The sequence below is a fragment of the Clytia hemisphaerica genome, unplaced genomic scaffold (assembly GCF_902728285.1).
Source record: "Clytia hemisphaerica strain Z4C2 unplaced genomic scaffold, Clytia hemisphaerica genome assembly, whole genome shotgun sequence".
In the NCBI taxonomy this organism is placed as follows: domain Eukaryota; kingdom Metazoa; phylum Cnidaria; class Hydrozoa; order Leptothecata; family Clytiidae; genus Clytia; species Clytia hemisphaerica.
In genome coordinates, this window is record NW_027104471.1 from 1,712,819 (window position 1) to 1,726,849 (window position 14,031).

The following is a 14,031-nucleotide window of genomic DNA, read 5'->3' on the forward strand; positions in this document are numbered from 1 at the left end:
AAATAAATTCCTTACGCTTGTTTCTTTACTATGTGCATTTTACCATTATCAAATTTTTATATTATTCTTCGTACTTTGCGACCCAAAGTTTTGGTTTGCGATATGTCTTTTGTATAATCTACTCTTTCCATTTTTTTATATTTTTAGCGAATGAAAATTGAAAATAAAATGTGAATATCAAAATGCCTCAAAGACAAAGATTTAAACTACAAGATGAAACAAACTTGTCTACAATTGCAAAAACCACTGTTGGCGAAAGATCAAACACCTTGCAAATCCATGGTATGGAATCAATACAAATTTGAAGGTTGAAGTAAAAAGAACTTCAGGTCAACTCAACAGTACTTACATGAGCCCTCCAGTCACCTTTCAAATCACGCAATCACGCACTAACAATTTCCAAATCAAGTTATCACGAGTTAAATTTCCTTAATCACGTTAATCACGTACTTTAAAGTCTTAAATCACGAAATCACGAACTTGAAAAAACGCCAATCACGCCATCACGAAAACCGCTGGGGGGGACCTCTTACATACTCTTCGTTTTCTATAAAAACAAGTAAATTTTTATCGAGGCTCAACTGTTGTTATCTTTTAGGACAAGTAGCTCCTTATTATTCTTGTCCAGTTCTTAATAGAAGAAAAATTGCGGTAGTTTAGCCTTTATAGCTTGATATTCAGCAACTCGACACCCAGCTTAGTTTTCAAGTTTTTAAGCCGTTTTTTGTTCTCATAAAATTGTTCTTATCAAAAACTCAGGAACTACTGGAGCTCTGGACTTGAAATTTTCACTAGTGATATATATTGACCATCTAAGATAGTGTGAACAATTTTCAATTTAGTCACGTGACCTGTTGGTATTATATAGACGAGTCCGATTTTTACCCAAAATGCTCACTTTTAGCATAACAACTCGTCCGATTGAGCTGAAATTTTGGCTGCGAGCTTGTATTACCAATACCTAACACTTGTCAAAATTCAAAATCAATAGCATTTTCAAATCACTACAATCGGCGCCGAAATATTTGGCACAACAGGGCAATTCCCTCAAAACTTTAAAACCGCAAGTGAATTTTAAGTGCTTTGTAGTACCGTTGAAAAGTAGAGTTTTAAATTCTGAGTTTTAACATTAGACTTAAGACTTATAACCTTAGGATCTCAGTATCTAAAAGATCAAAAATGTTCCGATAAGGCTGAGAATATAACCTGGAAGCCACTTAAAATCCAATGATTCAAAGTGGAAGTACTGAAGCTGTAATTCTCGTCCGAGCTTTAAATTCTGTAAAACGTTAAAATACCCAAAATTTCCAATATATTTCGGCGCCGATTGTACATACAGTATTTGAAAAAAGAACAAATTTGGGCCAGTCCGTAACATATACGATACCAACAGGTGGCAAAAGATTGGCCCTCTACCCAAAAAATACATGTCATTTGGAGATGCCTCACAAAATTTTAGCAAAAAATGTTAAAGTGAAAAAATAGTTAGAGGGGGTTCATATTTTCGGTATTTTCAAAGAATGCTGGCGTCACCAGGTGGCGATGACGTCATCAATGATGTCAAAATTTTCACCAAAGATGCCAATGCATATTTGGTGCATACTTGCAAAATTTCAACTCAATTGGATAAATATTTTAAAAGTTATCAAAAAGAGGGCTCTCTTCCCAAGATGCTCGAAGGGTTAAACGAACGCCAATCTTGAAAGATTTCATATTATATCATTGAATTCAATGACTTGCTTTTCTTTGACAGTAAAATTAAATTAATTTTATCAATAATAAAAAAATTAACAATATTTAGCCACAGCAAAATCCATAATTACCATCATTAAAAACAGACAATGTCGAAAAGATCACTAAACGAAGGCTTTGTTGATGAAAGGCCATCAAAATCATTAAAGGTTGATGATGGTTCACCGTTTGCAAATCCCTGGAAAGGCAGTAACGCTGTATTGGTCGTAGAAGATATCGAATTACATGTTCATACTCAAACACTTTCTCTTGCTTCTCCTGTTTTCGAAGCAATGTTTAATGGTAATTTTGTCGAAGCTCAAACTCGAAGAGTTCCACTTGAAGGGAAATCATATGAGACCGTTGAACACATGTTAAAATTGGTATATAACTTGACAAATAGACTAGGTAACTGGCTTTAGTACTTTTTTAATTATATCAGATTAATCTCATAAGAGATGATCCTTTCTGTGCATACCACGCAGAGGCTCTTAAGGGATATGGCCGATGTGACGATCAACCTGGTTGTTCAGTCAAAACAATTTAAACGCGTTGCTTTTTGCTTGCAAACGAAAGCGAAAGGTGATTGTTTTTCCTTAGCTAATTATTACAAGTTATAAGTTATTGGTTCAGTTAAAAATAACCTTCATTTGTCAACTTCATTCTCGAATTTTGTGCGACATTCTAAAGCTTTAGAATCATCCACTTGAAATCATCTTAACAACGAGTTACAGTTTAGATATCTTTTTCTTACTACAACCTTTCACTGTTTTATCTTCTTCTTTAGAACCAAAGACATTGGCATGCCTATCTTGTAAGCTTGGAGAAACAAAGTGCAAGAAAGACAAAAAAGGTTATGATATAAATTAAACGTGTATAATATTCTGTCATTTAAAGGTTTTGTTTTTTAAAATAAGAGTTATATCGTTTGCCTACCTTAAGTGGATTAATTTTCGCGAAATTTAGTCCACGCGAAAATTTTGAAGGCCTTTGATTCGCGAAAATTAGTCCACGCGAATTTATTTGGAATTTTACAATCGCGAAAATAAAAGTTCGCGAAATCTAGATAACATGTTACAATCAAAACATATTACGAGTTCAACTCTTCATTTCAATTATAAACTCCAGTAACCTCCTAATACCGGGTGCGCCACAAAAAAGTTTCTCTCTTTAAAACTAATCTTCTCGAAATCTAAAAGTTTTAAACGAACCATTCTTATTTCATTAGAAAGAAGAAAGATAAACTTAAATTTTGATGGGTCATTTATTAAATTAGATTCATCAGATCAAAAGTTATGCTCAATTGAATGAAAAAGTTATTTTCAGAAAGTGCTCGAAAACGTTGAAAATCGAGCTATCAAATTTCTATTTTAAAATTGGCAATCGCCATAGCCTATACATGATTAAGAGCATTTTTCCGTAACTAAACACTTAAATTTTAAAACTGAAGGGTCGAAAGGGTTTAAAATCTTCATTAGAGTCATTTTAATTTACTTTTACCAAAATATTCCTCAGATCTTTGGTTCTAGACTGGATAAAGTCGATGTAGGGCTGGGTGTACCTCAAAACCCATATCTGATGTATTTTATGAATTTTTGCCAGATTTCTTTGCCTTTTTCGACGAATTTTCTTCCATTTGTTATAATGCAACCTTCCTTTATATAACAAAAGGTCATTTAGACAGCTAATTATCATTTTTGATTACTGAAACGAAAATGCTGATGCATCATGTAATTATGCTTCTGTTTAATTTGATAAGTCCATTTTTAACGTTTTTGAGCACTTTCAAAAACTAACTTTTTGATTTAATTGAGCATAACTTTTGATCTACTGAATCAAATTTAATAAATGACCCCTCAAAATTTAAGTCTATCTTTCTTCTTTCCGATGAAATAAGAATGGTTCTTTTAAAAATGTTATATTTCGAGAAAATTAGTTTTAAAGAGAGAAACTTTTTTGTGGCGCACCCGGTAGTACTTTCTTTGAAGTTTTTTGAAAGCTTTTGAGTGACTTTGTCTGCCTTTGTTCGATTCAAAAACACATCTCTTTTCTAGTTACAATTTATATAGTCGCGAAATTAAATAAAGAAGGCCATTTTCGCAAAATTTAATCCTCGCGAAATCTTTAAATTCTCGTCTCGCGAAAATTAGTACAGGCGAAAATTTATCCACTTAAGGTACTCATCAATTTCAATTCACAAGCTTTTTCACATTGGATCAGAGGAATGTAAAGAGATGGAAAAACAGCTTTTCTGATTACTCAAAGTTCAACGATCACTTCTATTGAAAATTCTATTGTAAAAACGTTGATTAGGTCATTAAATGAAAGTCCAGAAAAGACGGCTCGCCATACAAATCGGACGGTTTCTACATGATTTGACGATAAAAATGAAAATTTGTTTTTCCTTTTTTGCCGATTACTAGTTCAATTTTTAAGGAGCAATATTTTTACCAATGTATAGCAAAAGAAATTCTTAACGCAATGATATTAAATTGGTTCTTGTAAAACTGTCAAAAGTCAAGTAAAATCAAGATGAAGTTATAATTTTCTCGAGCTCTAGCTTTCCATATAGGGGTGCGGTCATGATGCGGTTATATCAGTAGAATCGCTAGGGAATTTTGAGCAAGAAGATATAGGTACCTTTTCGTATAGGAGAGGTGTACCCAAAATATAAGCCCTAAAAGTTTGCGCATAATCAGGCTTGAAACAAAAGAATTTTGTCACAACACGCTAATTATGCAGATTTTTTATAGCGACAACAAAAGAAACCTATTTACTCGACATAAACTCCCTTAAGGGCAAGAGACCTGGTATATGACGAGCCGTTTTTCCATTGTTTTCAAGAAGCTGTTTTTCCATCTCTTTACATTCCTCTGATTGGATTGACACGGATGTGGAGCAAGATTGGTCAGAAAAAGGAAAAGAAAAACATATTTTTACTTATATCAGCATAATATAACAAAAGGCAGACACTGCCTTATATGAAATAATGTGTGTCTGATATGAAACAGAAACACTTATGTAAAAATAAAACGCAAAAAGTGCAAAGGGGCGTTTGTTAATCGAAATACTGACCTGTTTTTACTGTTCAATTTTCGAAACAAATTCAAATTTATCATGCCACATCCAATATTAAAGTACGGCAACTTTTTCTTCATTGTCATTGAATATCGAAACACTGACAGATAGAAGGGCTTTACACGCACCGTCCAACCCACACAGCTTTGTAATATCTACCATATAAAAAAACTTCTTTTAATACTTAACCTTTCCAGCGCGCAACTTTTTAAATTTTCACGCTGTCAGCGCGCAACATTTTTTCAGAAAATAGACATGTTCAGTTATTTGATCATAACTCAAGAACTAGGAATCTTTAGAAAAAAAGTAAGGTATCCCTGAAAAGCTACTTAAATTCTACAACTTTTAGACCAAGTACCAATCCAAATAAAATATTCCTACAAAAATGGTAGCATCACGTAAACCACAGTTTTTTTTCACGTTTTGCGGTAATGTCACTTTTTTTGCATTTTTCACTTCTAGAGCAAAAAAAAGTGGGGGGAAGTTAATTAAAAAATCTGTCTTTTGCTATTTATCAATCTATACATCATTTTGAAGTAATATACCAAAAATCAGCATCCAGAAAAATCTGTATGTGTCACACCAGCCTCCCAAATATCGGTCACTTTTGCCAAAAATCACGATTTTCGGCTAAAAAAATCCAATATATACAATTTTGAAGTATTTTGATGATAATGTGTTTCCAGAAGCAGCTACAACATCAATAATGGTGTAAAAGTATTCCCCAACTATCTAAACAACACTTCCAGTCAGTATTCTTAGCTTCTGAAGCTTTTGAAGGGTATCGGCTACCGTGAAACTAGATGGCATAGTCGGCGACAGTTGCAAAGTTTCCAAAAACCGCAAGCCTTTTGAGGCAAACTCATTGCTATCAAATCTGATCTCTTTTGCCCATAAGGAATGCTAAATGTCATCATAATAATTCCATGTGGCTGTTATGTGGTTCCTGCCATCATTTTGATCCATATAAGCTGTAATCAGGACATCGTTATGAGCCAAGAATTTCGGGGATCGATCGACCGTTGCTGGTGGAGCGGAAGAAGTAGTGCAATTCAACATAAATCCAGGCTTTTCAAATTCTTTGGTGCTCCTTTGAAATAAATGAGGTGTAGAAAACACTTTTGCATTGAATTTGTCCACTTTCCATGCTCCAACCTGAATAAAAAGTAAAAAGTATTGTAAGTTTGGGTCGACTCCGATGGTTTGTCGAGAAAAGTGGTCAAAATGACAAATAAATGGATTTTTTTATGCTAAAAACAAAACACAAAATATAAGATATACTTACTGGATGTTTTGCCATTATAAAAACAATGTTTCCATGAAGAAAAGTGGCCTAAACCAGTCAAAAAATCCAAGAACTTTAGCAGTAAGTTGGAAAAACCCATTTCTTGGTCGCCATCTTGATTCAGTGTTTTTCTCTACCTTTTCTTCGAAATCTGCTGCCTCACCACGTGATCAAAACATTACATCACCATATATCAAAAGAAAGCTTAGAACCTCTACTTTTCGTTTCTCTTTACTTCTACGGCTAGCAAAGAAGCCAATGGGAGAAATATAGCTTAGAAGATCACTATATCAAAAAGACGACTATACTCGTCCGCCGGAACGTATGCTCGACGACTATACTCGTCCGCCGGGCTGAAAAGGTTAACTCCAACTTTTAAAATTGATCTTTGTTATAGGTCGTCGAAAATCATATTTTAATGGATGCTACCTATGCGGTTTGTATTATAAAAAGAATGGTAAGGAAATTCATTTAAACTTATACAAACTTTCGCGAGCAGAAACTTTCGCGAGGTCAAAAAATCGCGAAATTTTCGACATTTACTTTCGCGAATTTGAGGAAAAAATGTTTTTCGCGAGCATAAACTTTCGCGAATCGTTGGATAGAAATGAGAATTTTCGAATAAAAATTGCCTTAAAAATGAAAAATATTCCTTAAATCCGCTAAAACGGTTGCTCTTCGACTTTAAAAAGTCGTCAAAGGATAATAATCTACCGAAAATTTTATATTGATTACGATTTCTAGTCGGTTATTACTGATAACCTTATAATAAAACTGTCAATCAAATAATGTAAACACTAATTAAATATTCAGCGCGCGTGAGAGAAAAGGAAAATAACCGTCTAGAAGCGGCATACCGGATAAGTGGGATGGGGGAACCTGGGAACCTAAAGTGGGAACCTAAATGAACACCTGAAAAGTGGGATGGGGGAACCTAAGTGGGAACCTAAATGAACACCGGAAAAGTGGGATGGGGGAACCTAAGTGGGTACCTAAATGAACACCTGAAAAGTGGGATGGGGGAACCTAAGTGGGAACCTAAATGAACACCGGAAAAGTGGGATGGGGGAACCTAAGTGGGAACCTAAAACCTGAACACCGGAAAAGTGGGATGGGGGGAACCTAAGTGGGAACCTAAATGAACACCGGAAAAGTGGGATGGGGGAACCTAAGTGGGAACCTAAGTTGTTTAATTATTAATAGAATTGAAATATTTTTCTTTAAAAACAAATACATAAAGATAAGAAAGATATTATATGCAAGGAAAGAAAAAACCTTTTATCATAATATTAATAAGAACACCAGTTATTTACTTTTTACATTACGTTTCGCAAACAATAATGTTGAAAATAAAACAAAGGGAATTTATTTATTCAATTAGCTCAAAAAAGCATGTTTATTTATCAGCAGTTTTATAGTGCATCTTTTTGAAAGGTTCTTTTTAGTAAATTGACTTAATTGACTTTAAACTTTAAACCGTCATATCTTCAAATCTAGAAGGAATTAGAAGTTCGTCCATAGCTCGATGGATAACTTAGAGCCTCTTCTTTCTTTTGCACGGATCTAATTTGCTTGAATACAGAATCTAGTAAAACATTATTTACGATCTAGTTTTTGTTCACTCTTGATGCAATACACATTGTTTTTTTTTTTTTTTTATTAGCAGCTCCAATTTTCGGGTCAGGGCTGGGGTCGCTTAGCATTTAACGGATTCTAGCTCGTTTTTCTTTCTGTACCAACCAAACAGTACAGCGTGTGAATACACTTCATTAATTAAAAATGTTTGATAGTAAAATAGAACATATTGCACGGCTTGCCACGTTTCAATACACATAAGCATAGATCCACGGGGGGGGGGGCTCAAGGTAAACGACCTACCGTACGTGCGGCCCTTTTTTCCAAGCTTCCCAAAGTACACTGTAAGGGTGGAAATGAGCAAAAATGAGAATAAGTGCACTCTAAGGGTTTAAAATTTGGTCAAAGCCAGTCCGGCTTTTAGAATTTCATCCGAACAAGTGTCATGTTTTAACACTGGGTAAAATTTGGAACATCAAATATGTCCATCCCTATCAGGATCTGTTCTAGAACATGTTGACCAAGAAAAAGATCTAGGAGTGATAATCGATAGTGACCTGACCTTTGAAGCCCATATATTCAGTAAAATCAAGAAAGCTAACTCTATCGTTGGCTTGATTAGCAGGAGCTTCGAATTTCTCTCACCAGATATGTTTCGAACGCTTTTCATTGCATTTGTCAGACCCCATTTGGAATATGCACATGTAGTATGGTCTCCAAGGCTAATCAAACATATCAATGCAATCAATCGAGGGCGTCCAACGAAGAGCTACAAGGCTAGTTAGTTGCTATAGAAACTACTCATACGAAGATCGGCTACGACTCATCAATCTACCTAGCCTAAAGACCAGGCGGCAAGTTGGTGATATGGTGGAAGTTTTCAAAAACCTCCACATTTATGACGAGTCTATAAAATCAGAGAAATTTACTCCTCGAACACGACCACGACGTCAGCATGATTACGAGCTTCAAAGGAACTTTGCTAATGACGGTACGAGAGGCTACCAAAGCAACTCTCTTTTTTACAGAAGTGTGAAACCTTGGAATGATCTAGAAGAAGATATTGTTGAAGCACCTTCCTTACAAGTCTTCAAAGAGCGTTTGATAAAAGAGTGGGAGAAAAAACTTTATAAAATGTAAAATCATAAGTTCTGTTTCATAGAGGTCTATAGAGCTGCGAAATATATTGCTATAAAAAATGAAAATAAAAAAAAAAATAAAAAAAATAAAAAATTAGGTTCCCACTTAGGTTCCCCCATCCCACTTTTCCGGTGTTCATTTAGGTTCCCACTTAGGTTCCCCCATCCCACTTTTCAGGTGTTCATTTAGGTTCCCACTTAGGTTCCCCCATCCCACTTTTCAGGTGTTCATTTAGGTTCCTACTTTAGGTTCCCAGGTTCCCCCATCCCACTTATCCGGTATGCCTCTAGAAGCTACTTCCAACGCCTTTTTTTCTTCACCTAAAATCGTAAAGAGAGACATACAGATTTCTGTATGTCTGACCCGTGCGGTATTGCATTTATTTTTCTTTCTGTTTATTGCGCTTTTAGAAATGCTCATTTATTTATATGTTCCCATGTTCAATGTTACTATGAAATATCATTTAGTCAAAAAAGTTGGATGGATTCTCAAAAACCTAAAAGGGAAGTAGCTTCTAGCCGTTGAAATTCAGAAAAGAGACGCAACTTCACCCCTTCAATTCTTTTAATTTAGAGCTTGATTTTTTGTATATGAGTCTGTTTTCAACGACTAGTTTATTAGTCTAATGGTTTTATAGATTTCCAATTTTTTTGAGAATTTCTCGCGAGCATAAACTTTTGCGAATTGCCCTGTTAAGAATTTTAAAAGACATTTGCTTTCGCGAAAAAGGCCAAAACTCGCGAAAATCGCGAAAGTTTCTGCTCGCGAAAGTTTGTACGCCTAAAGTATTATACATGGTTGATCGGAAAGAAAGTTGTTTGTCCGTCCAGCTTTTCTCGTGATTGGCTCATTAGTTTTTTCTGGTTTGAGGCACAAAGATGTAAAATGGCAATGCCTAAAATGTGACAGAGCCCGATTTTCGAAGAAAAAAATAATTTCCGGCCGGAAATCCCGGAACTATGCCTGAATAACCGGCATTTTCTCGAGATTTCATCATTAGTTTTTTCCGATTTTTTGCACAAAGATGCGTATTAGCAATTGCCAAAACATGGCCAAGTTCGATTTTTGAGCACAATTTTTTCCGGCTGCAAATGACGCAAATATGCCGGAAATCACCGTTTTTGCAGATTTTCATTGGACTTTTACTTTATATTTTTCGTTTTTTTGCACAAAAATATTATTGATTACAATGCCCACCATCAATTCAGCATGATTCGATTGTCAATAAAACTGACTTTTGAAGTCGGAACTTTCTAAAAGTCACCGGAACAGCCGATTATCGCTGGAAAAACGGTTTTCCTTGAATTTCTTGAGCTTTACTTTAAATTTTACACACTGATGCAGATGCCGTTTTTGCAGATTTTCCTTGTTCTTTCACACAAAATTATTATTCATAACAATGCCCACCATCAAGCATGATTCAATTGTCAATAAAAGCGATTTTTGCAACCGAAACTTTCTATTTCTATTTTCCCTTTCCCCTCCCCCCCTCCCCATCAACAATCAATGATGAAATTTAATGTGTTATGCATTTTCGCTAAACGTTATATCTTCTGACTGATTGTTTTCATTTTTCTCCTTTTTGCTATCTAACTTTCATCGTCAGGTAGGTCCATTCAGCACGTGGCTTGTTAACACTTGTATTGCCGACACTTAATAGTAATCTTCTTTGAAATCTTTAGATCTTGAAAGACGTCTTTTTATCCAACATTTGGTATTGCTTGATGAACTTTCAAAGGAGTACATGCTTGACGTTTTGGCTGACAAAATACAAGCTGAAATTGTCCACCAAAGTAAAGCTATCGCCAATTTGCAACACGCTTTCGATCTTTTAGAAGCCTCAGAAAAAATTGCGGATTGTATGGAAACTGCAGCTACTTCTATCAAGTACATCCGCCTTCATTTGGATTCGTATGGCGGGCTAAAGGATTTGTTAAACGAAAGGAGTTTGACAATTGAAACCATTTTAAAGATGAAATCAATTGTACTGATCAATCTTCTAGAAAAATGGCCCGAATCAAATTTGTTCGAGCACGAAGGGAACCAATATAAAAAAGAAGCGATGTTGTTAGCTAAAGAGCTTTTTGACTGACGTCCATGTGATGTACCATAAGTTGTCGTAGGGTAACATAACATTCTCATTCCTGGGGAAATTTTTCTATATCCACTTCAACAACGGAGAAAGATCGACAGACTCTCCCACTTGATACGATCGATAACTGTTTCCTATCGATGACTAATCGATAACCAATCGGTTGATTGGGATATCGATTGATTCTTCTATTCCTATTCTTGAGTATTGATTGCTGATCGATTGTTTTTTTCATCGATTGGTTATTGATTGTGGTCAGACGATCATCTTAGAGCCACCAGTCAGTCATTTTTGAGTCAATCAATGAATAATCGATCAATCAAGTCTGCCTTAAAATCTTGATCATCGCGGTTGTCTATCGATTATCAGAATCAATCGATATTCAGTCCATCAATTGGTCATAGATCGGAAAAAGTTATCGATTGTATCGAGTGGGAGAGTTTAGAATAAGGAAAAAAACAATTTTTTGCTTATTCAGTACAATGTAACAATAGGGAGACACCGTCCTGATATGATGATACATGTGTCTGATATGAAACGGAAACACTTAAGTAAAAATAAAACCTTTAAGTCTCAGTAAAGTTTTACAGTCAGCACAAGTATCTCGAAACGAAACGCCATTAATGAGGTAAGTCAAACACATTCAAACATTTTATTTTCTTACATGTAGGTTGTTTTTGTACATTTTTTTATTTTACATAGATGATAATAAAAAGTTATGCAATATAGTGTGAAACCAAAGCCCAACGTTTGTTCAAAATGTCTAAAAGATCGCTTGATGAAAGCTCTGATGATGAAATACCGTCGAAATCAACGAAAGTTGATAACTATTCTCCATTCGCAAAACCCTGGAAGGGAAGGCGATGATGTCTTGATAGTGGAGGACAGAGAACTTCTTGTTCATACTACAGTTTTATCATCGGCTTCTCCTGTGTTTGAAAAGATGTTTAATGGAGGTTTTGTTGAAACTTAAGTCACTTGAAGGAAAATTATTCAAAATGGTTGAAGCAATTTTGAAGTTTATTTATCCAAGAATGGACTGCAATTTAGGTAAAGTTGTAACATATTTGGCTTTATCTCTTTTGTGTCGAGAAATAAGAAAAACTGAATGAGTACCTGAGAACTAATTTTTGCGAATTTTGATTTTGATTTTTATGATTATATAGTTATTCACAGTAGAAAATTAGGTTTCATCGAACGTTTTCACGTCGTGTTCGAAACCTAGAAATCGAATTTTCGAGGTTGTCGTCAAAACAAAACAAAACTTCTTCAAACTTCAAAAACAGCAGAGAGGACAAGACTTGCCGAAACAGACCAAAAATAAAAACCAAGAAGACAAACAAGACGTGAGAAATGGAGGAAATGAACCCTAAACAGCCATCAGAGACACCAAAAAAGTAAGTATAATACTTTCTTTACTAAGCGACTTATTTTTAGGAAATCAAATGTTTGGTGTTTTTAAACTTTTGAAACAAATTTCTTCATTACTCTTTTGGGTAAGTATCCTTAAAAACATTATTTGATGAACAGTTTTTCTTTATTTACTTCAGGTCAATGCAGTGGAGCGAAGAAAAAGACATACTTTTATTTCGGCGCTGCGCGTGGTGTTTGGTTATTAGATATTGCACAGCGCAAGTCTTTCGCGTATGGTATGAGTTATTTCATATGTCTAAAATTATGTTGCGAAACCCAACGCGCACCTGACCCTTTTATGCGCTGAAGGCATATTCTGACATATTGCGCAGCGCAAGTCTTTCACGTATGGTATGAGTTATCTCAAGTCTGAAACAGCCTTCGCGGCTTTGGCGGAGCAGCGAAAGGATATTGTGTAGCGCAAGTCTTTCACGTATGGTACGAGTTATTATATGTCTGAATAAATAACACAATATCTTGCGAAAAGTTGCTCAGTGGTGAAGTAATTGTGCAAATCGCTGGCCCTTAAATCGCGAAAATTAATCCACGAGAATTTGTAATCATTTCATCTTATTTAATTTTCTTTATTCACAGATAGCATGGGAAATTCGGAAAATGAGGAAGATATAGGGAAATGCGCAACATGTAAACGACATCATTTTTTTAAAGACGGCAAGCTCGCCAATTTCTTCAGTTGTTTATTTTGATTTCCTGGAGATAATCGTAGAAAAATTTTAAAAATAACCAGTGATATACTCAAAATATGTTTTGGCTTTCATGTTTCATTCTCTCTTGACCTCCCGTGAACATTGTCGACCGTAGTTCTGTTTTTATGGGTTGCTGGTTGTAAGTGTACATTTTTCTTCCCTGCTTTGTGGAAACTGTGCCAGTATTCTTCTGTTTTTCTTTTTAAGGTTGCTTTCCTCATAGTAGCTAAAAAAAGTGCACACTAAAGCGAAAGGACATTGAATTAAATTCTGTTCTTTTTTCTTCTCCAGATGAAAAAAGAAAGAATTTGACAAAATTAACCGGCCTGTTTCACTTTTCAAAAGAGTATTTTGTAGATGATTTGAACAAAAATATCTCCAGAAAGTTGATTTCAGAAAGTGAATGCATCAATGAGGCATTGTTTGATTTAATCCTTGATTTGTTGAAAATAGGGAAAGATCTGTCTATTTTAGACGTTGTTGAAAATTGTCTCAAGAAGATTACAGACTGATCTTTGGCATAGCAACTGAGAGTTTAGATTTTCAAACCGTACAGGAAAATGTGAAACCATATCGAAGATAGAGACATGATAAATAAAGGAATAGATCTTAATGTTAAGGGTTCATTTATTAAGAAGCATGTTGCAACAATGAAGAAATACAAACCATACTTACGCACACTCGACTTGCCAAATGAATTAAAAGGTTATTATAAAAGGTCCAATCTTTTTGACCTGACAATGAATGATTTGGAAAAAAATTGCTGATGATTTGGTAGCTGAGTAAGAATCTTTTTTGGAGTTTTAGTGAAAAATATTAAATTAATTGAATTGCCAAGAGGGGTATGAAATTGCCTAAATGATTTGGATTCGTATTATTTAGCTTATCCTTTTTCTGTATATCTTCGTGTTTGAGCATTTATTCTATCTATCGATATGTAAAAAAGATATCTGTATGTTATTAAATTCCTGTGTTTGTCCAGGTTTCCTGTGCGGTATCACACTAGGCTG

The 14,031-nt window shown here is 34.9% G+C and overlaps 1 protein-coding gene across 1 annotated transcript; it reads left to right on the forward strand.

Annotated features, from left to right (window-relative positions):
* Positions 1 to 157: 157 nt before the first annotated feature.
* On the forward strand, positions 158 to 13,263 carry LOC136821250 (uncharacterized). Its single transcript, XM_067077479.1, has 5 exons — positions 158 to 282; positions 1,902 to 2,139; positions 2,519 to 2,584; positions 6,492 to 6,551; positions 10,492 to 13,263. Exons 1-5 carry the CDS (start codon positions 214 to 216, stop codon positions 10,899 to 10,901), a joined length of 843 nt encoding a protein of 280 aa, XP_066933580.1. The 5' UTR covers positions 158 to 213; the 3' UTR covers positions 10,902 to 13,263.
* Positions 13,264 to 14,031: the final 768 nt, after the last annotated feature.